This window comes from Tasmannia lanceolata, unplaced genomic scaffold, assembly GCF_043159265.1.
Source record: "Tasmannia lanceolata isolate RefF3 unplaced genomic scaffold, GAP_Taslan_0.1 ptg000020l, whole genome shotgun sequence".
Classification (NCBI taxonomy): Eukaryota; Viridiplantae; Streptophyta; class Magnoliopsida; order Canellales; family Winteraceae; genus Tasmannia; species Tasmannia lanceolata.
The window spans coordinates 11,908,347-11,934,237 of record NW_027518697.1 but is presented as its reverse complement, the minus strand read 5'-3'; the positions used below and the strand labels follow the sequence as shown (position 1 = coordinate 11,934,237).

The 25,891-nt window shown below is 37.9% G+C and overlaps 1 protein-coding gene across 1 annotated transcript; it reads left to right on the top strand.

Annotated features, from left to right (window-relative positions):
• On the top strand, positions 1–25,460 carry NBS1 (nijmegen breakage syndrome 1). The gene is made up of 14 exons (XM_077364495.1): positions 1–144; positions 239–292; positions 2,614–2,869; positions 3,044–3,129; positions 8,533–8,663; positions 10,452–10,498; positions 10,667–10,775; positions 10,848–10,934; positions 16,876–17,047; positions 19,564–19,922; positions 20,871–20,932; positions 21,076–21,175; positions 24,983–25,077; positions 25,195–25,460. The coding sequence occupies exons 1-13, from the start codon at positions 108–110 to the stop codon at positions 25,037–25,039; spliced, it is 1,557 nt and encodes a 518-aa protein (XP_077220610.1). The 5' UTR covers positions 1–107; the 3' UTR covers positions 25,040–25,077; positions 25,195–25,460.
• The last annotated feature ends 431 nt before the right edge of the window (positions 25,461–25,891 follow it).

Genomic DNA, 25,891 nt, shown 5'->3' with positions numbered 1-25,891 from the left:
GTCGCGTCTCTATTTCGAAAGCTATTTCACTTTCAGTATAGGGTTCTCGTTTTTTCCCGGTTCTTCTGAGATTTCATGTCTCTTATCACTGTATAAAGATTGGTAAGATGGTTTGGGGTTTATTCTCTCTCGATTCTCTTCCAGGTAACCTTTCTACTGATTTATTATGTTTCATGCTAAATTCTCTCAAATGTTTTGGGCTCTGTTGATATTTTCCTTGGCATGATTATCGTGGCAGGTGCACAAAACTACTACATTTTCTCTAGAGGAACATACAAAATAGGCCGAAAAGGTATTTTCATCTCTATTCTGAAGCCTAACAGGGAATCATAACTCTGGACTAATCGAAACCCAGTCACAAATGATGTCTTGAACTGTGATACCGGAAAACGATTTAGATTTTGAAGCATTTTCAGAAACCTCACCAGTGATTCGGTTAATTACCTTACCAAGGAAGATAAGTCTTATTTTTAAAGGTTGGGTCATTTCTAACTTTTCATATGATCCAAAGAGTTGAGGTGTAAAGGATTTTCTCATACTTAAGGGTCTACAATTTCTGGGATTTGAGAACATTTGAGAAGTACTTACCTGATAATGCAGTCTAAGGAGGTCTTCCCTTGGAGATTCCTGGATTAGATTGGCAAGATTATGGGTTGCACAAGTAGACAATGTGCCTTTCCAGCATATTGGTTGTTCTGCTAATGAAGTTGCAGACTTGATTGGGTGTTTCTATTTGTCTAGACTTCTTAGTTGTCTCTAGTTTCTATCCAATAGATGCTGGTCTATTATGTGGCCTAGACTTGAATTTCTTTTTCTCATCATTCATAAATACTGAATCTTGTGCCCTTTTCTTTTCCCCATAAACAAGAGCAAGTGAAAATCATGTCTGTGTTGAACTTTCTTGGACATTGATAACCAAAAGACAGATGCTATCCTGAATTGTCGGTTAACACGTTTTATTACTGGCACATAGATCTGAAAATGAACACCTTAATTGCATCTTCTCATTGAAGTTAGGCTTTAGGTCCCTTTTCTCAATGGGGGTCCAGTTCGATACAGTAATGAGGGGTTGATGAACATAAGTGTCAAGGTAATAGTTAGTCATCGACTCCCGGGAAAGGATAGAAGAATGGGACCTATTACGGGACATACAATGCATTACGGATTTATGATCATTACGCTTCAACCGGATTATTCTATTCCACCTCTTATAGAGAAAAGAACTTAAATCAAAATACTTAATAACACGGCGATACATTTATACAAAATTCTACCCCGAGCACACGCAATGGAGCCGTAGACAGTCAAGTGAAATCCAATCCATCAGAATTTGTATGGTGTAAGCCCTTATAGTCCCGTATTTTTCAGAAAGTACTGTACGGACCACACTATAGGATGATCCAAACCGTCCATGTGATGGGCCACAACGTAAATAGGTTGTGCCAAAAAAATCAGATCCATAGGATCATCCTGTAGAACTGATTTTTGGGGCACAACCTATTTTTGTTGTGTTACATCACATGGATAGTTTGGATCATCCTATGAAGTGGTCCATACGGTACTTTTTGAAAAAATACGGGACTATAAGGCCTTACACCATATAAAATCTCTAGGATCCGATAAACCCTAATATCATCTGGTTTTTGGATATGCAAGGTTATTTCAAATTTTGAAGTCCGTTTCTGCCTTTCTCCCTCTGTTGCCTATTTAATCAATCAAGGGAGTGAAGGGACATTGTTGCCTTGATTTTCCAGCCTCTATTTTCAAACTCTTCTCTTTCTCTGATCAACCTTCTTTTATGCAAGCCTTTTCTTCAAACTTTCAGCTTTCAAAATGCCTCATTGAGGTCCCATCATAGATTCCAATGGCTGTTTTGGCATGCGTTTCGATCATTGTGGAAATGGAAACATTTTGATTTTGGTTGATAATTTCAGTTTAAATCCTGTAAAATCAGGGAAGCATATGGAAACCTATTCAAATAATAGAAATTTGAGATGAAACTACAGGAAATGCTAGAATCAGTGCAAATGCACACTTAGAAATCATCACATAAGCAGGACAACCATACATAATGGTTTAACAAGATCGAATACGTGGTGATACGCATTGTTGCCATGATTGGAACAATATAATGCATTATCAAAATATGGCAGTGTTGAATAAATAGACAATTATGATTTATAAAAGAGGACTGAAATAGACACCTGTTTCTTCTTATATCTTCTTTGGTAAATCTTTGGAGGGGCCAGAATAGTTTCCTTAGGTTCTGGTGGGACCTGTGGGCCATCTTAATTTGCGCAAATTTCCCTCACTTAAATTTATTCTGGCAATCAAAATTATTAAGCTTCATCACTTCATCTTTTAGTTGTAGGAATCTTATCATCATTCATTTTGATCCACTTCACTTCCCTTTCTTATTTATTTTCCTGTTTTTCTGAAGTAATAATGAAAAGATTATATCCTCTCTTCTGTTTCGAGAGGTGATATTACGAGGACTAGGTACCTTTAAATTGAAATGAACTATCCCGTAAGCTAACTGATACTTGTTTGATGCTTGTGTGTTCTGTAAATGTTCATTGTTGAGATGGTTGATCTTAGCCTTTTCTTTTGTAGGTTGTGATGTCATTGTTCCGACCGACAAAGGAGTCTCCCGGCATCATGCGGATTTAGTTCTTGATGCAATGATTTCTCAAGGTACTCTGCATGATATTTCTGCTAGTTTCCCCTCAGATGTTCGTATCATAGATCACTCCAAGTATGGCACATATATAAACAAGGACGCAGGGACAAAATCAGTTCGTGAGATGGAAAATAACGAGACAACTCTAAAAAATGGGGACCTGGTATCATTTGGTAATGCAATATTCAGGTAAAATTATCTATTTCCTAGTAACATGGTTGCACTTTCTTGTTAGTACTGATTATTATATTACTTGTTGGCTTTTCTTGAGCTTGATGCTATCGTTGATTCCATAATTTCTTATATGAAATCCTTATACCAAGAGTTTGTTTTATTGGTTGGTTACTGATATCTTTCTTGCAGGTTTTGTTATGTTCCACTGATATTTTTCATTCATTGCTCAACCTTACAAGTGAATCTTTCCCTTAAAGGCATTATATCGTCAATTGGTTAGTAGTCTCCTTTCTGGCCTTAAACAATTTCTGATTAGGTAGATTATTGTTGGGGTAGCACTTGTCAATCAGTTTGTTAGCATTCCTGTGAATGTTTGATCTACTATTTTAATTCCTGCTAATTATTTATTTTGTCTGGACCTCGTTTTGTTTTCATAAACTCTTGGGGTTCATTGATAAGGTTGTAAGAAGCTATGCTTGGTTTTGCTGTTTTGTATACCATTTGCTATTTCGGTGATGGATAAGTTCTGTTGTCAAAACTACGGGATGACACTGATCCAAACAGGGCTAATAGGGCCTCCTGGCCTGGATGAAATTTATTCCCTGTTGTATCCATTAAGAATGATGAAAAAGGCTGTAAGTATGAAACCCACGTTCATTATCTTTATCTGAATTCTGATCCCAAAACTCGTCGACTTGGGATTTCTAGGACACAATGCGCCAGTCAATGTGACACTAATCTCACCTCTTCCACATTGTGGGCAGACATTGAATGTGTTCTATTATGAGCTAAAGCAATATTTTCAATAATTTAGTAGTTTTCGTACAACGCTTATTTGCATGAAAAATGACATGCAGTTGGTACTTTTGCTAGGTATGCTGGTCAGCCTGGTCTATATGCTTACAGGGTCATAGCTACCGGCTAGTAGTGCTTCTCACTTTCTTCTTTTGCTGGATTCTCTTTGACTTTATGCTTCTGACTGGTGTTGTCTTTAAAGATACCATTAAGTGGTAGTTAGCAAGGTATCCTTGGTCATGTTTGAACTTTGAAGAAATATGGTCTACGCTAGAGGTTTAGATATTCAGTGAGAATACTTCTGCATTTGGCTTTTTTTTGAATGGTAATTGTTGCATTGGCAGTTCCCCAACATTTGTTTGGTCAGTGTTAGCATTAATTGCATTGTTTTTTGTTAGTCTTTGGAACTAACACTTTGGATTGTGATCGTAGGCGCCCGTTTCAGTCTTATTTTAGGCTCGGTGGCCAACCCGAGTCTGATAAGTGGGGGCCCAATAATTGGCATAATTGCCCTTCAGAAATGTTATTTTATTTTATTTTATGTTATTTTATTTCATTTTAGGGCTGCCTATGTATATATATACGGAGGACTAATGTATTGGAAGTTTAGTTTTTGAATAATTAATTAAATGCAACTTTCCCTCTCCTCTTACGATCTGTCTTTTCCCTCTCGTTCTCCTTCCCTCTACATCAAGTTATATCAGAGCAAAGGTTGGGAGGAGATCAAAGGTCCCATCCACGGCATTCACCTTCATACTGATTCGAAACGAACTTCCAACTAATCCTTTTCCTCCCTAAATACCTCCATCAACTCACCCATATCCTCCATCTTCCCTTCAAAATGACCTCCATTAGTTTCCATCAAGTCCAACCTTCAACACTTTCTTGTTAGCGGAAACCTCCATACCATTCTTGAAACCACTTCCAATTAACCCTTTTCCTCCTTAAATACCTCCAACAACTCACCCATATCCTCCATCTTCCCTTCAAGAAAGACCTCCATTACTTTCCGTCAATTCCAACGTCTCTAATCGACGCTTCATTCAACACCAACAGTTCCCTTCGCCAGTCATTGCAAGTTTTGGTTGAGGATTTTGCTGCTTACGGATTTCACAAAGATCGTGGATTGTGTAATGTTGGATGAGATACTCGAAGTTTCCCCGTAACGATCGAAGAGAAAGGGATAAGACCGGTAAAAGAGATAAAGGCCGATTTTCTTTGCTTGCGTAAATAGCTTGGGATTTTAGGAAAAAAGAGAGACGTCTCTCTCTTCTAAAAAAATAAAGACTCTCTCTCTCTCTCTCTCCCCGCCTAAAAGAAGGAGACACATCTCCTCTCTCTTTCTTTCCCCACTTTTCCATCTTATGTTTTTCCATCTTCCCACTCTTCATCACCCCCTCCCCCCCCTTCCCTCCCCTGTCTCTCTCTCTCTCTCTCTCTCTCTCTCTCTCTCTCTCTCTAGCCTGATCTGTGCTTATGTTTATGGGTAGTTTTAATCTAGTAGTTATGTAGTTGTAGGTATGTAGTTTAGGGTTGTGGAGTTAGTTATTTGTGATGTGTCTTGTTAGTGCGTAAATGGGCTTGTGATGTTGCATTCCATCTTGCTTGTATTTATGTGGTAGCATTTCTATGAAATAAAAAGAAGAGAAAATTTTTACAACAGCAAATGAAACATTGTTTTGGAGAGTCATGGCTCCTCTCAATTTGAGCCATTAGGAGCTCCGGTTGCCTCGAATCAGCCTCTCCCCCCTCATTTCTATTTTCTTTTTGTTTATCTCCGTTACAGCCGATTAGGCACGTAACACAACCCTTCTCATTGCCATGACAATTTCTCTTCTATCTCATGGGCCACCGACAGCTGGATGATCCAGACCGAAACTCTATAAGACCACCTCTAGCTCCCTAATCAACACCGTCACCGCTGCCATCCTCCCAGATGAAAGCCATCCGATTGCAAATCTAATCCACCACCACTGTTGCCACCATCCTCCTAGAAGAATGCCGTCCGACTCCACACCACCAACTGATGTTGCCGTTCGCGATACCTTTTTAAAAAAAACGACCCAGAAATCTTTGAAACGTTTAGAAGAGCCCCATATTGTCGAAAAGTTCGCAGGAAGGTTTGAAAAACTTCTTTGACATTCGTTAGGTTGCTTAAGGTACACGTATTCCTGAAGTCGTGACTCATATTTATATTTGCAGAAAGATTAATAAATTTGCTAAGGGGTCCAGATTGAACCCATCCCACCGCCAAAACTTGTTCCGTTCCCTTTATACCCCATTTCACTTTGAAATTTTTCTCAACCCCATTTGGTGCCCGAACTTTAATTATTTTTTTCATTAATTTCTTACTTCCTTGTAGTACATTAGCATAGTTTTAGTTAATTTACTCATCACATTTTGCGCGTATGTCAGGCTTGTCAGCATCCTTCCACCCTTGTTTATCCTTAATTCATGAACATACGCCTACGATCAAGGTTTTAAATTTCAGTTTCGGTTTCGATTTCAGACGCCACGGAAACAGCAAAGTTTCAGTTTCGGTTGGAAATTTCGGTGGAAATCCTGTAAAATTAAGGAAACGTATGAAAACATATGAAAATGATAGAATTTATAGATGAAACTTCAGGAAAAGGCTAGAATAAGCACAAATACACACTTGAAAATCATCATATAAACAAGACAACCATCCATAATGGTGTAAAAACATCAAACACCTAATGACATGCACTTTAGCGCATGACAAACAATTTAGTACCAGCCAAATTTCACATGTAATTCATATAAATATTCATAAATAATGCATGCACCACGTTTTGGACTTCGTATAAATATAATTATATAATACATACTAATACAATATAAGATTTTAGTTATTACTCCTACGAGTTTGGTTTATGCATTTTGGTCATTTTGGTTTCGGTTTCGATGGGGATGGAAACGGAAAATCTCGGTCATTTTTAGTTACTACTCCTAAGAGTTTGGTTTATGCATTTCGGTCATTTTGGTTTCGGTTTCGATGGGGATGGAAACGGAAAATCTCGGTCAATTCCTGTCGGTTTCGGTGGAAATTTAAAACCATGCCTACTATCCCCATCAATGTCGCATATGATAGGAGAAGAAATACTTACTCCTTATGCTCGATGAATTTCAAATCTTAGTTGCATCGTCGAAGGAAATTGGTCCTAGGCCAACTGTCAGGGAAGGTCCAGTTTACTTACAATGGCTAAGTTAATAGATGTCATGAAAGAGTCGAGTAGTTTTTGTTCTGGTTTGAAAAGAACTGACGAAAGTGAAGCGTCATAAGTAATGAGGCCTTTACTAGAGGAGTTCCTATATGTATTCTTGAAAGATTTATCGATGGGTTTACCTCCTATCATTCAAAAAACGGGTTTACCTCTTATGAGGGATATTCAGCATCGATTGATTTAGAGATCAGGGCAAGTATACCCAATCGAATTCACCATAGGATTAGTTGTAAGAAGCATGAAGAGCTCAGCAGGCATGTCAATGAGCTCCTTAAAAGTGGATTTATAAGGGAGAACCTTGGTCCTTGTGTAGCCCCTACGTTGTTGACGTTGATGAAAGATAGCACATGGAGGTTGTCTGTGAGCAGTAGAACCAGAAATAAAATTATGGTGAAGTATCGTGTTTCCATTCCAAGACTTGATGACATGTTGGATCAATTCGAAGTTTCATCTTAAAATTCTATCATTTGCATATGCTTCCGTACGTTTCTGTGATATTTTAAGATTTCCACTGAAATCGAAACATTTCCGTTTCTGTGATGACCGAAACTGAAACCGAAATTCAAAACCTTGGATTGAACATATAGAAGTGTAAACAAACATCAGGAGTAACATTGAAAAATAGAGTGGCAATCTGCCTCTATAGGCTTTATTGTCTCACGAATAACTAGATTTATGGCAATCTAGATGGCACTTGTATTGTCTGCACAGAATGGTGTAGCTGAAGTACGAGAGCTACCAAAATTAGAGAGAAGTGAATGAAACTACACAAAAGGCTTGGAAATCATATCATGTTTCTTACACTTCCATGATATCAAAGCATCTCTAAGAAACATGCACCATCCTATAGTGGAGCAATGAGTATCTGGACCCTACCCAATCAACATCAGCATAAGCAACCAGATCAAGTGATGATGATGAAGGAAATAGGAGAGTCCGGCTCAATGTCTCGGGCTCCCACTATTGTGAGGTGCGGCAGATAAGGAGCAAAAACAATTTGACTTACTAGAATAAGCGATGTTTGGATGCTCCATCGTCAAATAGATCAAACTCACAGTTTTTTGAAAATCCACAACTCGGGATGGAGACCGGGTCCGAGCTTCCCAAATAGGCGATGATAGATAGTGGGATCCGGAAGTGGAGCCTTATCAATCTGACAATATTGCACATTAAGCCCAAGAGGAGTGTCAACTGTCTTGATATTCATGAGAAGTGCACAAAATTACTGGCCACAATAGTAATCTAACCTAGTTGACTTATGTACACAGACAGTTGTATACAAGTCATATACAATGTTGTATAAGCCCAATCTAACCCCATGACTTATATGCACAATGCAGTGATGTATTCTGTGTCATATACAAGCTACTTTCCACATGATATGTCCTTTGCTTGTTCTATTTGTTATTTACTGTCAGTGCCGTTATTATGTATGTGTTTTTGCCATCTATGAATCTGGATGGGATGACTTGCACTTCCTTTTCTTGGTTCATTTATGAACCTTCATAAGTCACTCTCCACATTTTCTTGCTATTCTTGGTATGTAGTTTTAAATTTTACATGGTGAACACGTTGAAGATATTAGTTGTTTCAATTAAACTATCCAACTCAAAAATGTTGAAATTTCTTCTTGTATAGGTGCATGCACTACTCATAATTGGAATGAAGGGTGCACACATGTGCTTGCTGATGAGTCCTCACCGGTCACGGAAGATATTATTAATGCCATTGTTGAACAGAAACCTGTTGTCCATATCGATTGGGTGAAGGTATTTTCCAAAGCACCGATTTTGTTGCATTCCATCTTTGATTGAGCTAATTCTGAAATTATCTATGTTTTGATAAGTTGATTTTGGAAGGGTAAGGTTGGTATCGTACCCAGATTCCTTGTCCATAGCGGGCTAAATTTTTAAAATTTTCTTCTTGTTGGTTCCATCCCCCGGGTGCATGTTACAGAACAATATGTACATACCAATGTACATACATACATAATATGCAGATAAATATACATGCATATATGTATTAATGTGTATATATTTATGTATAAAATTACTTTTAGCTTTAGTAATGAAATTCAGAAACTTTTTGCAACTTTAGTATGCTTTGCCAATCTACCCTAAGGCAATCAAATTCAAGGCAATGTTGGATGGTTCTGTTGAAATGTAGATGGAAAGGCTGAAGTAGTTACTATGTATACCATTTTGCATAGTCATGGTAATACACATGCATACGGTTGCAGTGGGCCCTATTGTAGGGTTTAATTGTCTATTTATGTTTTCTCATCTATTTCTCATTATGTAGTTGGGCACCATCGCTTAAGTTAAATTCACTCAAGCCACTTATTAGGAGTATCATTGTCTAATAATGGAGTGATATAAATAAACGGTTTGGGTTTTTTGTTGGGTTTCTTTAACTCACACTAACTCCCTCTTTCCCCCATCCCTTCTTTTTAACTTCCTTTATATGCAATAAAACCCTAGGTTTTACAATTGATAACAGAGCAAGGGCATATCCACCCAAATATTGGGATTTTCTTCCATGTCTCTCGTGTGGATTGGAACATCACAAAGGGTAAAAACTCCACGCTAATGTATGTCTGTCCATACTTGTGGTTGTATGGTCAGATTGACGTGTACGGATAGATTTAATACTATGTACATGCATCTAGTGGTTTGGAAAAGCTGAAGGGTAAATGATCTGAGTTTCTTTAGTGTATTTATCATTAATATTCCGCCGTATTCAGTTGACACTTAGATGGTGGGAGCCTCATTTATTTGACTATTAGTGCATCGGATAACGTGTATGTTCTGTGAGCTGCGTGTTGGCTTGTCCAAACTCTCTCAAAGTGTCATTTATAGTTGTCTATAGGCGGTTGCTATAAATGAACTTGAATCCTGGTTGAGGCATTAGTCTAATTCTCATGGGCTCTTTCATGCTCTTCCTAGTTCCTACTTCCTGCACCAAAGATTAGATTGGCCGATTGGGAGCTTTGATGGAAAAGTGTGCTGGGGTTATTGGGAGTTCTCATTCTGCTATACTGTTATAACTAAAATCCCATCCACATAGTATACATGAACTATTGTGAACTAAATAGAACTGCTGCCATATTCATGAAAACTAGGCACGTTTGGTGACCATGAATTTGTTTTCATGATAGATCGGTTTCTCCAAGTGGAGATGGCCTTGAAGTCGCTAAAAACCAGGAACCCAAATCCAGGAAACTCTAGTGTCTCCGGCGATTAGATGTGGCTAAAAATTGGGAAAAGATCGGTCCGATTTTGAGTGGAGTTTTTTGTTTCCTGATTTTTAGCCACATCTAATCTCCAGAGGCACTAGTTTCCTGGATTTGGTTTCCTGATATTTAGCGACTTCACCCCACTCCACTTGGAGAAACCGATCTGTCATGAACACAAATTCATGGTACCCAAACGTGCCCTAAATAAAAGGATTATTAAAGACTCTTTTGGAGACTGAATCTCTTATCGTACTTTGAACTTGCCTATTATTCAGGCATCATGATTGGTAACTTTCTGGTTTGCTGATTTACTGGTTTTCAGGTTTTGGCAGAGAAAACAATTTGTGCTGAAATTCCGAGCTGCAACCAGTAAGTTAATGTTTTATCCTGTCTCAGTTAGAGGAAGCTACTTCTGTGTGATATTTTCTCTTACTTCCTTGCATGATTTAAAGATCAAAACAAATTTGCAACAATGGAGATTAATTCTGAAATTTGAAGCTGATAAAATCAATCTACCATTTTTGTTGTTTTTTCCAGCTATGTTCCGAACTTGACATTAGAAGGAATATCAGTCAAAATTGTGGAACCTAAAGTTCGAGAGAACTGTTTAGTGGGACATACATTTTTGTTGGGAGAATCACATTTGGTGATATTCTTTATCCCTTTGGTTTGCTTGGATATCTTAAGTTCTTGTTCTAATCTGATTCATTTCTTGCAGTATAAATTTGGGGATAAGTTACAATCATTACTCAATATGTGTAGTGCTAAAGTTCTTCCTGCTGATGAATTTTGTCCAAGTACTCAAGTAAGTGACTTCTTTGTTGTTTTGCCTTCCAATAATTTTTGGGTGATAACCTGTGCCAAATGTTAGCATGGAATATGTCGTATCCGACTAAAATTTTATGAAATTCTGGGTTCTTCATGCTGGTTCTTTTTAACCTGTGCCAAATGTCAGCATGAAATATGTCATATCAGACTAAAATTTTACTAAATTCTTGGTTCTTCATGCTGTTATTTTTTTTAAAATTTTCGTTTTTACTTTTTCACTGCCATTTTAATGATGTATTCCTCTTATTCATTGTCTTGGTGATTAAAAAGAAAGATTTTTTTATATTTAAACTAGTTTAAATCTAGTATTGATCTAATCCAAGATCTTAAAGCTCATGGTTTTCATGAATTTTCAAAAGCTAAAAATATAAAGAAATAGGGTTACCTGCAAGCAGTCGAGGTGTTCTACCCATAGTTACTGGGTGGGAAACGAATTCGGGAAATGAAACGTGTAATGGAAAAGGAAAATGCATGAAAAAAATATAGGGGAAACGAGAAACGCCTCAGGAAACGCATTAGAAGCGTTTTAGAAACGATCGAAAAAAGCACACATGAAATACAAGGAAAACCTGAAATGTCATTTTGTAGCTATAAATTTTGTTAATTTCAAATTTCTATTTGATTTTTTTCTTATTTTTATTTTTATTACAATATATGCTATTGTTTTCTTTTCAAATATCTATCCCACATTTTTTGATTTGTTTTTTCCAAAATGATTTTCGTAAGTTCCACGCATGTTTCCTACACGTTTCACATGCATTTTCTACGAGTATTGCATACGCTTATCACGCGTTTCACACATGATTTACATAAGTTTCTCATATGTTTCCTATGCATTTCGAAAATATTTCTCAATTTTTTTATCATGTTTTGGAGACGTTTCCAAAACGTGGGAAACGTGTTTTGGGGGGAACAAGTTTCCCGCCCGCAAGAAACGCGTTTTAGGGGAAACTAGTTTCGCCCAAGGAGTTTCCGGTAACTATGGTTCTACCTCCTCGTGATTGACACCTTTGCTTCTGAGTTCTTCTTCTCTAAGTGAACTGTATGAAATTCATGGAGATGATACCCTTTTGTATTATTTTTACGAGCCCAAGTATTATGCCTCCTCTTGATTCACCTTTGCCTCTGAGTTCTTCTCCAGATGAACTCTATGAAATTCTTAGAGATGATGGCCCTTTTGTCATCATTTTCGTGAGCCTTATGGTATCATATTTACACCTAGGGTTTCCTAAAGAGTAAAGACAATTGGGTGTCGGATCTTCAAGGTTTACAAAACACTTTGGCTGTAGAACTCTGATTAGAAAAACTTGTAATCCAATTGAGAGTCTCTTCCACGAAAATTCTCATTGTAGCTATCTTTTAATTAGATGCAGTTAATGGACTTCTACATATGGTAATTAATTTCCATCAACACAATACCATAATCGCAAAGTTTGGAAAAATTACAAGAAAACCCTTTGTCGCTGAATTACTAGTTTTTTTTAAAATGGCAATATATTGAAAGAATGGAACCGAGATGGTCAACAAAAATACAAAGAAAAGAACAATTACATCAAAAAAAGACTAAAAATACATTTCACGGAGGGAGATGATCAAACCATTCCAAACCCTCTTTATGGACACCCGATCTCGCAAGGGAATCAGCTTCACCATTGGCTGATCTTCTAACAAATTTAAACACTATGGATGAACCTGAAACAAGATCAGCGATTTCCTGAAAGAAGCTAAGAAATCGCCACGGTGGTGCAACCTTCCCAGATAGCCAACTGATTACATTAGAAGAACCACCTTCCACAATCACCTTATCGAACATATCCCTACTCAGGCGTTTTATTCCTTGAAAAGCTTCTTTAACTTTTGCTTCAGATGAGTCGCTTCTACCAATTGGGCCAGGAAAAGCCTAAGACACCACTCCTGCAAAATTCCTAGCAAGGCCACCAATACCAGTCGGGCCCGGATTACCCAAACTAGACCCGTCAAAGTTTATTTTCAAATACCCTTCAGGAGGAGCTTCCCATCTTTGAACTATCTTCTCTCTCCTCACCCCTTCCCAACACACAATTCTCCATCATTCCCACAGATCAAAAGCTGAAATAAATTGAAACTGAGGAAGACTGTTCGCCCAAAAAATCACCAAAGCAATAATTTTCATAAATAACCAGTAAGATGACTCAGCCAGTCCATTGAAAACTCTCGAATTTCTTTCTTTCCAAATAACCCACCACAAAGCTATCAAACACAACTTCCAAAGCAATTTCCCTTTCTTCTTCCAAGGCACAAAATCCCAACTCAACACAAGTTCTGGTATAGAGTTTGGGAAGATCCAACAGATACCAAACCCATCCAGAATGAGGCCCCAAATCTCCCTTGCAACATTGCAATGAATAAACAGATGATCAATAGATTCACCATCTTTCCTACAAAGCGAACAATAATCTACCAGCCACATTCCCCTTCTTCTAAGAAATTCAATGGTATGAATCCTCCCACAGCAAATTGCCCAACCAAAAAAGGAAACTGATGGTGGCCCAAGGAATTTCCAAACGTCAGCTGCAAAAGGGGAGCCTGAAGCATGCACCAACCAAGAATAAAATGACTTCACAGAGAAGAAGTCGGATGGGTCCCAAATCCAAATTCTTTTATCCACCCTTCTTTTTATATAGCAATTCTCAATCAAAAGAAGTAACCGAGAAATGGAATTTAACTCCTTGTCAAAAAAATTCCTTCTGAAGCTAGGCTTCCAAACCACCTTGGTGTCCACCTTCTCAAAACAATCACACACCAACACATCTTTCTTCAAAGCCACCGAGAACAAATCAAGAAAAAGAGTCTTCAAGGGTTCATCAGAGCACCAAGCATCCACCCAAAATTTTTATACGATCCCCTTTGTAAACTTTAAACTGAATACCCTCCTCAAATCTTTGCTTGGACCTCAAAATGTTTCGCCAAACAGTCCCACCTTTCTTGCTATATGAATCATCCGAGCACCGATTCCCAATTAAAAAGCCATATTTGCCACCAATCACCTTTACCCACAAAGACGATTGTTCCGTACCAAAACGCCAAAGCCACTTTCCCAACAATGCACGATTGAACTCTCTAAACTTTCTTATCCCCAGACCACCATTCTTTATCGGAACACAAACGTTTTCCCACTTTTCTAAGGGTATACCACCCTTACTATCGGCACCTCCCCAGAGAAATCTTTTTTGAATCTGTTTTATTCTCAATACTACACTAACCGGGCAATTGAACAAAGATAAATAATACACTGGTATATTAGCTAACACTGCCTTGACCAAGATGAGTCTCCCACCCTTAGAAACAAGATTTCTCTTCCAAGTTTCCAATCTTCTTTCTATCCTTTCCATTATAGGAGTCCAGAGCTCTTTTCTCAGTTTTCCCACCCCCAATGGAAGCCCTAAATACAAGGAAGACAGGGAATCCAGCCTACACCCCATCACCTTAGCAAACTCATCAGCTTCTGAAGGGGGAAGATTAATAGCAAACAAGCTAGATTTCCTAAAATCTGATCTTTGACCAGTAACCAATTCATAGCATCTTAGAGTAGCCTTCAAGTTTAAAATCATATTCCTATCAGGGGCACAAAAAAGAATGGTATCGTCAGTAGATTGCAGAAGAGAAACTTCTACTCTATCACATCCAATAACAAAACCCTCAAATAGACCCAAACAACAGCCTTTACTCGTCAACCTACTAAGAGTTTCCGCAATGATGACAAAAAGAAAAGGAGAAAGGGGATCCCCTTGCCTTAAACCCCGAGAAGACTTGAAAAAACCTTTTGGAGAACCATTTACCAAGATGGAAAACCACGCAGAGGAAATACAATTTCTCATCCAACCTCTCCAACGATTTCCAAAACCCATTCTTCCAAGCAAAAAATCTAAGCAGTCCTAATCCACTCTATCATAAGGTTTCTCTATGTCAAACAATAATTCCATGTGTGCCTATTAGGTCTTGTCCCTTGTCCCACAAATTTCATACATGGTTCCTTAAGTTAATTGGCCTCACAAAATTTCTTTAAAAATCTGATTTACAAAATAAAATATTGACTATATAAATATTATTTTGATAAAATAATTAATAAAGGGGCCTGATATATGCACGACCATGTTTTGATGATGGGAAGAATCACATTGTTTTAACCCTTTTCTTCTAATTGGTTGTTGAGTGCTTCTTTGGGAATTTAGTAACTTTTGTCAGAAGTTTAAAAAAGTGTAAGACAACGGGATTATCAAAGCATGGTCGTGCAAATTCCATCCCCTTGATAAACACTTATATCAAATCCAATTGATACCCGTTTTCTTGAGCCCAGCACTTAGGAAAAAAACCTTATGTGTTAACAACGGGATTATCAAAACATGGTCGTGCAAATTTCAGTCCCCTTAATAAACACTTATATCAAATCCCATTGGTACCAATTTTCTTGAGTCTAGCACATAGGAAAAAAACCATATGCGTTATTTTCTCCTTTTGAAGTGGTGGATTCCATGTTGAGCATCAAAATATCACATGTACCTTGTGGGACCCTACATACCTACATATAGCCTCTTATTGGGTATTACCAACAATACATATAATAACATGGACACCTCAGGTCTAGGTATTATCTGTCTCCTGCGGATAGAATCACCCCAATCATAATACATTGATAAATCCATCAAGTGCTATACAATCATTGATCTCCTGCAGATAGAATCACTCCAATGATTGGGATACCTCTCTCTCTCTCTCTCTCTCTCTCTCTCTCTCTCTCTCTCTCACACACACACACACACACACACACACACACACACACACACACACACTCTGAGAGCAGCATAACATGTGTCAGCTGTACGAGAATGGGATGCCTGGTCACCTTTTCCATCTGTGAATCAAAAAAATAAATAAAATAAAATGCATGTTTATATCTATGTACGATATGTATAGTACCATATTCAGGTGGCACTCTAGCGTATCTGCCCACCAGTTAGTTGATGGGACAGTCCAAACTATGGGGCCAACCATGGGCCATAGCTCGAGAATCCCATCTAACGAACAACCCTAACCATCCTGTTAATGGATTGTTTTTCTTATTGCATATGAACAATATTTTCTTTGAATTTTACTACACGTGGTCTGTTGCCTATTTTCCCCTTCAGCCATCCATTTGCTGGCTGCCAATCATATAATTAGGAATTTATGACGAGTGTATTTTTTTCCCGCTATGGTCCATCTGTTGTGGCGAACAATTTGGATGTTCCAGATTGACAAACTTATGACCACTTTCTAAGGTGGAGCTGCTCCGGAGTATTAACCATGATAGTTCGCCTGACCGTTAAAACTTTCCCCTGACCGTTAAAAATTTCCCCATACACATGCTACTATTATTTTCTTTGGGGATTATTATTATTATTTAAAAGCATTATGATATGGTTTATCTGTGTTGAAATGCATTTAGGATAGGTTCTGCTCATAGTTTTAGCTTGTAGTTTTTTTAACCCAACAGAAAGGAAAAAGTTTGTAGTTTTAAAATATTTGAGTTCCCATATAAATATTTAAGTTCCCCATACAGATAATCTTTGATCAAATAGCAGAAAGACTGTAAATAATGGAAGATCTCACATACTCTTTCTTTATCAAAGTATATTTAAGTTTTATATTTTAGGACGATATATGATCTATTAATCTGTCATTGATAACCAGTATAAATCTTAAGGACTTCTCTTTATGTCACAGATTTGCAAATCTTTGGTAGGGTTAGCTGATGTTATGATTTTTAACATCCCAACATCTTAGTATCTAGGAGGAGATTACAAGGACAATTGTCTTTCACTTTTCTGTTTGAACATTTTTATATTTCTGTAAGATTATATTCTGAGGGGTGCTATTTGACGGTTGTCCAAAATTTCTAGACTTTGGAAGCTGGGGAGAAAAATCCTGTGGTGCTAGTAATCCCTGAAGGAGCGGTAAATGAGTTCAATCGCTTCCACCACCTCGGTTCACTGTCAAGAGTGAATGACATAAAATTGGTTGCTGCCATTTTATCCGGGCATTTGGATCCTTCGGTCATGGAGTCACCTTCCAGTAAGTATTTATTTGATATTAAATTGAAACAATCTTGTTTGTTTAACAGGTTCACTACCATACGCCTTGCATTTTTTGTTAATACGAGGGCGCACCCAGAATTGGGCATTAGACTGACCAACAAAGTTATTTTAAAATTTAACTCGTATTCCTTTACAGGGAGCCGACCCCAACTAGTTTGGGACAAAGGCTTAGTTGAGTTGAGTATTCCTTTACAGGGAAAATTTACTCTTGGGGTTTATGCCAAACGGTGTATTCTCGGCATTTTGACATCACAGTAAGTTGTGCGGTTTTGGAAATCTTGGTATTTTATAAGCAATGTTCAAAATATTTGTTGATTGACTCTTAGGTCTTAGCCGAATCTACTTGGTTTGCCACGGCTTCAACCACCGGTTTAAAGTCTGATTTATGAAAATTTGGCTTAGCTGGTTAGCTGGGTTTACTAGGTAAAATGATTTCTTTTATATTGACTCAGCTGAGGCATACCAGGAAATTTAAGGGTCAAATCTGTGTTGAATCTGAATTTTTATACATTGTTTCTTAGGTCAACTAGTTGTCTTGTTACCATTTTATAAAATTAACTACCCATGCATTTCTTTGAAGTGGTATGCATTCTTACCGTTTGTTTTTTTTATGAACTGAGTACCAAGTTTTGACTAAAATCGTCACTAAAGTATTTCTTCTTCCTTCTCTTTCATTTTTTCATATTCTGTTTTGAGAGAGATTGAGATAGAGAGAGGAATGCTAACTGTAGTTGCATAACTCAAAAGCAGGTGGTTTAGTAGCACATTGGAACCAACATATCGCCTAAAGATTAGGCACCCTGTTTGGTTCTATGAGTGGTGGTTTTAATGTGCGAAACAAGAGTTGTGTGTTTGTAGTTAGCATTTCTCACACACATGTATGTGTAAGGTCTATATATATATATATATATATATATATATATATATATATATAAGGGCTAATATTTGCTCCCCTTTTTCTGTTTTGTGCCTCTCTTGAAAATATCTTTTAAAGTGACTATAGTGCCCCTTTACCACACCCACACTTTCTCAACCATCATTGCCTGCCAAAATACCCACTCCTCTCTCTCTCTCTCTCTCTCTCACACACACACACACACACACACACACACACAACCCCTACTGCCTCTTCCTCATCCACTATTGTCCCCTCAAAATCATCCCCCCCCCCCCCCCCCCCCCCCCCTCTCTCTCTCTCTCTCTCTCTCTCTCTCTCTCTCTCTCTCTCAACCACGACCAACACTTCCTTACCCACCACCATCCCCTCAAAATCTCTACAACGGTCGTTTCCGGCTCTCTCTCTCACCATGCACCCTTTCTCAACAACCATTGTCCCTTCAGAATCCCATTGATGACTATTTCCAGATAACCTCATGTCCTCAGAGCTTATATAATACCTCCTACTAGCTGGTGCGAAGCCGCACCTCTAAGAATACATGGTGTATAGAGTACAGACTGGTGTATATAAGTCACATGGAAGGATACTTGTAGTGTTAGATAATATGCCTTCACTTAAGCATATATATATATATATATATATATATATATGTATATTTTTGAATAGTAACTGATTTCATTAAATATTGTAATGGGAGTTTTCTTTTATATCCCTTATCTCTTATACACTGTAACAAGGGTACATTTGCAATTGTCGTATATTTGATTTATTATATAATAGACAAGAGACAAGTCATGGGACTTTATTCTCTCATTTCTCCCAATTCGTGTGGTTAGTGTTATTATTGGAATACTCATTTTCTAGGCAATTTTTCCAATACATTTTTTAACCTAGATCCAAACGGCCCCTAAGAAACTAAAAATACAAAAGGGCGGAATGGCCAGAAAATAGGGGTGGAAATATCATCCCCAAATAAATATGTATCTGGGTCTGCAATCCAATTGGACTAATTTCCTATTCTTGATATATAGCCTGTACTTTGGGCATGTGGGATCTGATTCGAGATGGTACCCACCATGGATGGGCCACCACACAAACATCTCATCGATTGATGGGAATCTAGGCATCAAATCAATGGCCTACAGCTACCAGCTGTTCACATTGAACAACATTAATCTGAGTCATGGCTCCCACCACCAATGACGCCCATTTTTTGGTGAATCCCACATGCATGCATGTGTGTGTATAATACATACATACACTCACAGATATACACACATATGCATACATATACACGCATACATACATACACTGATATATATATATATAGTTGAGTTTGGGACAAAGGCTTAGTTGAGTTGTGTGTGTGTGTGTGTACACATATATACATATTGTGGTCTGTAGTTCAATTGAGCTAGAATTCTATCCCGGATACGTAACACATGTTTGGGTATGCACGAAGCCCATTAATTGAAGGAATTCACAATGTGTAGCCCATTATGGAAAATATCCTAGTTGAATTGCTTTAGAGATGTACTCATTCACTTATGGTTTGCATTAAACAATTATCTTATTTTGCCTCCTATTCCTTTCAGTACATATCTCATCTTCACAGTCCACCACCGATGAGACTATAGTGGCAGATTCTGAGGTAGAGATGGATACTGCTATATCCAGTCGTGTTGCTCGATCCGAAGAAACCACAAATTATGTGGAGAAAAAGGAGATGCCCAGTGATCGTGTTGATATTACAACAGATAACAGACTTTCAAGCTTCCAGATTGAGGATGGTTGTATTGTAGAAAGAAGAGACAAATGTGACAAATCCGACACATCCGGACACCAAAATTCGGACATCATTTACAGTCAAATGATCGTGAGAGATACTGCGACACTGAGTTTGGTGCAGTTTACATCAAAGGAGAATGTAGTCAACTTCAAACGATTTAGAAAGGTATATTTGAATACCTTAGGAATGATCTATTTCCGTATGCCCTGTTTGGATTGCAAGAAAAACATCTCTAAAAGAAAATTTATTATGGGGAAATAATTTATTTTTATGATTTAGAGGAAAATGATATAATTATGACTATTTTAGAGGGATATTATCAGAAATTGAAGGTCCCTCTAAATAAAAATTGAATAGGTTTTTCAAAAAATAAAATTGAATAGGTTTTGTTCAAGTCATCTTTTTTCATGTGAAAAAATTTAGGAAATTTTCAAAATATTTTTCCTGTCTTAACTTTTCCCGAAAATTCTTGCAATCCAAACAGGGCCTATGTGTGATGTTATTTTGATTTTGCATTGGTATCCAATGTTTATCATCTTTTTAGCCAAGGTCCTAAATGCTCACAGACCAACTGGACTTAATAGTCTCAATTTGATTGGACTCTTCTAGTTGCGAGTTAGAGGGCGAGCCTTGGCGCAACGGTAAGGTTGCTCCATTGTGACAAGGTGGTGTGGTCACGGGTTTGAGTCACGGAAACAGCCTCTCTGCAAAGCAGGGGTGGCTGCGAACATCTAGCCCTCCCCAGACCTCGCAATGGCGGGACCTCGTGCACCGGGCCGCCTTCTTCTAGTTGTGAGTTATCCGACTTTCCCGGTTGTTTCAAGAAAGTCCCAGGCAAAATCTTTCTTGAGCGTTTTAAGGGTTGAAACTTTTTTGGGTTCTTGATTGATTTTTTGCTTTTTTAGGCGAGTCAAAACCAAGTTGATTCAAGTCTTGACCTAATGAGTTGACTCGTTTAAATATCACGTTTACTTGCCGAGTTTTGAACTGGGTTCCATATTTCATGCATGTCATTGTGCCTTTGATATATTGGAATTTCTTATTTTCTGTGTTTGCTTTTATATATAGTCTTTATCTTTTTAACCGTTACTTTCTGTTAAATTGGCCTCATAGAGAGAGACTCGATCTGGGAACAGCTTCAAAGATCTCATTCCATTTTCCAAAGATCCATATAAGTAAGACCTGTTAATCATTGTTTTCCTTTTATTCCCATAAACTTTTACAGGAATTATTGAATGTGGAAAGTGAAGACTTCTATGGGAATTGGAAAATCATGATACTCACATAATTTCCATTTATGTTACAAATTTGCTGATAGAGAATCTGACCGTGAGAGTGAAGAAGCGGAGTATATGAGAGAAGAGAAGAAACGAAAGCAAATGGAAGCTATTGCAGAAGATTTGTTCAGGAGCGATAAGGTACTGCTATATGAAATTTCTTTGATTCAGCTACACTAGCTTGAGCATTCACTGTTAATATAGTTGAATCCGACTCTGCTAATCCTGAAAAATATGATTGGTGGTTTGATTCAGCAGCATATTTTAATGTGTTTTAGAATTATAAATTTGTATAAAAATAGAGTTATAATGGGCTATATCATGCGAAATAAATATAATAGGTTATGTAAATCTAATGTTTTATTTCAATAGTAAAAGCTTACTATTTGGGTTGTATAACTCAAAAAATATTGTAAGTGTTTTTTTAGCAAATATAATGCTTTATTGATCAAATGAAAGAAACAAAAAATGGAAAGGGGAAAAATAAACCAGCAGTACATGACCCTATTGAGAGAGGTGCTGCCTATATACAAATGTAGCTCTTCCAACTCCGTCCTTTGCCACTGAACCGGCCACATCATTAGCCTCCCTCAAGATGTGGAAGAAGGAAACATCCACCTACCCGCCCATATCAAGTCTCATTAAGCATGTGAGAGAACATCTACGGCCCAGGCACCCATCACTCCCGCTCATAACCCATCCAATCGTATTTAGCAAGTCTCCTTCTACCCGTAGATTCCTGCCCATGCTTCTTCTAAAGTGATGGAGCTCAGCCAAGACATCGAGACCTTTTCCTCAGAAGTGTCACCGATAGGTCCATAAAAAGACGAAGAAAGGAATTCAGAAGTGTTGTGCAATTATTCGTGGAATGCCATAATCTAATGCATTCTTCAATGGGTCATTTGCCCCTTTAGAATAATTCGTCTAACACAGGCTGTCACCTAACATGCAGACCTATATGTAAAGCTTTTTTTTATGTTGCCTAGTAAAACTATCATTAAATGGGCTTGACGTCAATCCTGCTAGGTTTCTATTTGTAACTTGTTTCCTGGTGGGCCATCTTCTCCCGTTCGTTGTTCTTCTATTGGAGTTAAATTTTTCGAAGAGCTCTTTCTATGTTTAGGACTCATCCAAGAGACAATTGTCAATTCTTGGGTATGGGAATTCTGTTTTTCTTTTGGAATGGAAGTTTCAGCATTCTTGTTTGTGGGAATTCTGTTTTTCTTTTGGAATGGAAGTTTCAGCGTTCTGACTGTTTTGGAAAATATATAAGAAAATTTTAAGTTTAAAATTAGAATAAAAAATAGAAAAGATGGGATGAGCAACAGAAAAAAAAATTAAGGAAAAGCATTACTATGTGTTTTATTAGACCCGACATTTATTAATATCCTGTTTGCATCTACCTAAACTTGACATAATGTAACTTCCATCTGTATAATCTTACATAAAGGGAATAAATGGAGGGATTTTTTATGCCATTAAAAAAGTTTTTTTAAAAAAAAAAAATAAAAAAAAAAATAAATAAAAAATTTGAAACCCCTCATTTGGAATTTGGGATGGTTTTACAATCGAGTAGGCTACTTTGGGCATCTACGTTTTTTGAAGGAAAAATTGTAAAAAAAATATTTATTTAAAGAAAAAGACCATAACAAACTGGAACAGCCAGAATGTTTTGAAAGACTGAGTGAAAAATTGGAACACATGCTAGATGTTATGCCTGTTTCATTTCCGGCACATGACGTTTTGGAAATTCTATCCAAAATAGAACGGATTGGAAACTACAATTCTAAATCAAATTAGGAGCCTTAGGGGTTTTTTGTGGTGCTTTGAGGTTTCGGGTTAAGAAAATGGGAGGAAAAGCATGTTTGTGGGTGTCAATACGAAGGGAGGCTTGACAAGTTGGCCAAGGTATTTGGATGGAGGAAAGATAAGCTCCCAATATCCAATCTTGGTCTCCTTCTTGGGATTGGAATTCCCACCAAAGCTTTGTGGGATCCTGTTATTGAAAGGGTTAAGAAGAAGCTTGGCCACTGGAAGAAGTCCTACTCATTCTTTAGAGGAAGAGTTACACCCATCAAGGCTTGTCCTATCCAACCTCTCGATCGATTTTATGTTCATGTTCAAAATCTCGGTTTCGGTGGCTAAGAGGATTGTGGGAAGGAAAGGATGAAGGACAAATGATGAAACTCCTTGTGAAGTGGGAGAATGTGTGCAAGCCTATATAGGAAGAGGGGGTATTGTGATTCAGTATTAAAATTCTTTGCAAATGGCTTTGGAGATTGGGTGAAGAAAGGAATGCTCTATAGAGATCCATCATCTTAGGGAAAGGGGAGGGTTGAGGAGAGGGGGTGTTGGGGATGGGTGGGGAAAGAGTTAGCTAGGGGTTGAAGCTGTGGTGCTTTGTGATCTCAGTTTGTAGTGTTTAAGGGTCTTTTTGGTCCTTTATTAGGTGTAGGTTGGGAAAGGGAGATGGGATTAAATTTTGGAAGATTTATGGGTGGCAAGTCTGTCCCGATATGCAATGTTTACAAGTATCTATAGAGTAATATGTGAGGTGGATGTCCTTATTGTTGATTGTTATGAGAGGCCTGTGGGTAGAGTTGTGTGGGGTTAGGTGTTTAGAAGGAACTTCGAGGAGAATGAAAGCATCGCATTTGAATCTCTTCTTAGATTCCTTGATAATGTTTTTGTGTATCATCATGTGGCGGATAGGAGAAAATGGGATCCGGGACCCTAAAGATGTGTTTTTGTCTTGGTCCAGTCGTTTTTCCATGGCCCAGTGAAAGGGGACTTCCTCTCTTTTCGGCGGATGCTGTTTGGAATTCGTTTACTCTGTCTAGGTCCAAGAATTGTGTTGGATGGTGGTTCACCAAAAGGTAAATACTCTTGACATGCTCAAGAGAAAACTTTTCAGTTGAGCAAATGGGTGTCTTCTTTTTTAAGCGGCCGAGTAATCATCTAACCACCTCTTTCTCCATTGCAAACTTGCAATGATATGTAGTGTGTTATCTTCTCTATGTTCAATATTCAGTGGAATTTTCTGGCAATGTTCAAGGAGCTTATGGTGGGCTGGTGGTGTTGCCTTCTCAGGGAGAAGGAGCATATTCTTTGGCCGTTGGCTCCATTCATGGTAGTGTGGGTTATATGGAAGGAGACAAATAGGCTGACCTTCAATAACAAATTGTATTCATGGTCAAGGCTGATGGGTGGAATTTCATATTTTCTATTCTCTTGGGCGGTGTTGAGAAAAGAATTCCATGGATACTCTATCCAGGATATGCACTTGAAATGGAAGTGATTGTGATAAGGGTGGAGTTTCTAGGCAGTCATGATATGTGAGGGCAGCCTCTTCTCCACATGTAATTGTGGGTGTTTTGTTTTTTTAATAAAATTTTCTTTGCTGGTTCAAAAAAATTGACGACTATGATTCCAATGTTTCTCCAAATATTTTATCTATGTCAGTTTTTCTCTTACGGATTTCTGGTTTGGATCCACAGTTTCTCTACTTGATGTATCTGTCATGGATAAATTTAAACGTAACATATCGACATGCCTCCATTTATGGTCATTTATTTTGAACTGTGGACACACAAGTGATGCTACTCAGGCTTAGATTTTGTCTTATTCATTTGGTTCATCTATGGTGGCTGCTCTCACATGCAACAGTCCAGCCACAAAATGCCTTTTGCGATGGTCCCTAGCAAATCCCAATGATTTAGCAAATCCTAAAAACTAAATAACATGGAAACAAAATCCTAGAAACTAAATAACACATAAATAAATCCTAATGGGCAAATATGCCTCTTATTGGCCTACAATGCATGACCCAAGCTCAACTTTATCTGCCCAAAACCTTGCTCCCTAGAATACACCCATCAATCTGTTGCCTGCATTAGGTTTCTGTACTCTGTTTGTTTATTTTGTAATGCCCTTTGTAAACCCTTTTAGGTTAAGAGGCGGGGAGCAGCTGGTACTTCTCTTAGTGGTCTCCTTGCTCGTGGATGAAGTGTTTACATTCTCCCCAAACTTTTGTGTAAATAAAGGTAAACAAATTTCTCTGCTCAACTGTCCTGTATATTTAAGAAGCTTAGTGACTCATGCCATCTTTTCTGACTACTCTTCTGAGAAAAGCTCACACTCATGTGTTATGTTTGGTGCAGTTATGTGGATTGAATCCCTCTACAGGTTTTGTGGCATTTTTACTAACAAACTACACCTCTGAACTTCATTGCAAAGATGAGGGACAGTGTACTTGTTATCAGTGAAAATGGCTGTATATTGCTTGGTTCTCACTGCCATATGTACGGCAGCGATCGCGTCCATAAATATTGTTGGCCATCACAAGCCTCTCCATTAATCCTACTCTCATTGATTGGCTCTAGACCTTTGATCAAGCATAATGAAAAGATACTAAAGATGTCTTTAAGCTGTTGAATTTTGTATGCTGAGATCTCTGTTAGGCAGCAGACATGGATCCATTGTGTGGCCCATCGGATCAACGGTCACGATCACTACGGACAGATGCCACATTTGCGCTGGATCATGGTTGTTTTCATTCATTAAGATAGTCTTCCTACTCTTATCTCAATCCTAATTTACCTATCACAACTAAAAATTAATGAATAACTTTCTTCATTTATGTTGCTAGCATCCATCACAAAAGGCATTTCACAGAGCGTCTGTTGCATGAGAGATCATCCACATAGGCTCAGATTTTGTCTCATTGAATTCATCCGAGTGTCTTCGCTCTCATGCAACAGACACTCCGCGAAATGCCTTCTGCGATGGACGCTAGCAAATCCCTTATTTTAAAAAAGAGAGCGGAGTTTAAGGATGAAAAGGCAAATCACAAAATTA

Excerpts from the sequence above, each read along its gene's own strand:
- NBS1 (XM_077364495.1), top strand. The coding sequence starts at position 108 with ATGGTTTGGGGTTTATTCTCTCTCGATTCTCTTCCAG. Across the intron at positions 2,870-3,043 it reads TTTGGTAATGCAATATTCAG|GTTTTGTTATGTTCCACTGA; the intron begins GTAAAATTATCT and ends TCTTTCTTGCAG. Across the intron at positions 10,776-10,847 it reads TGTTGGGAGAATCACATTTG|TATAAATTTGGGGATAAGTT; the intron begins GTGATATTCTTT and ends CATTTCTTGCAG.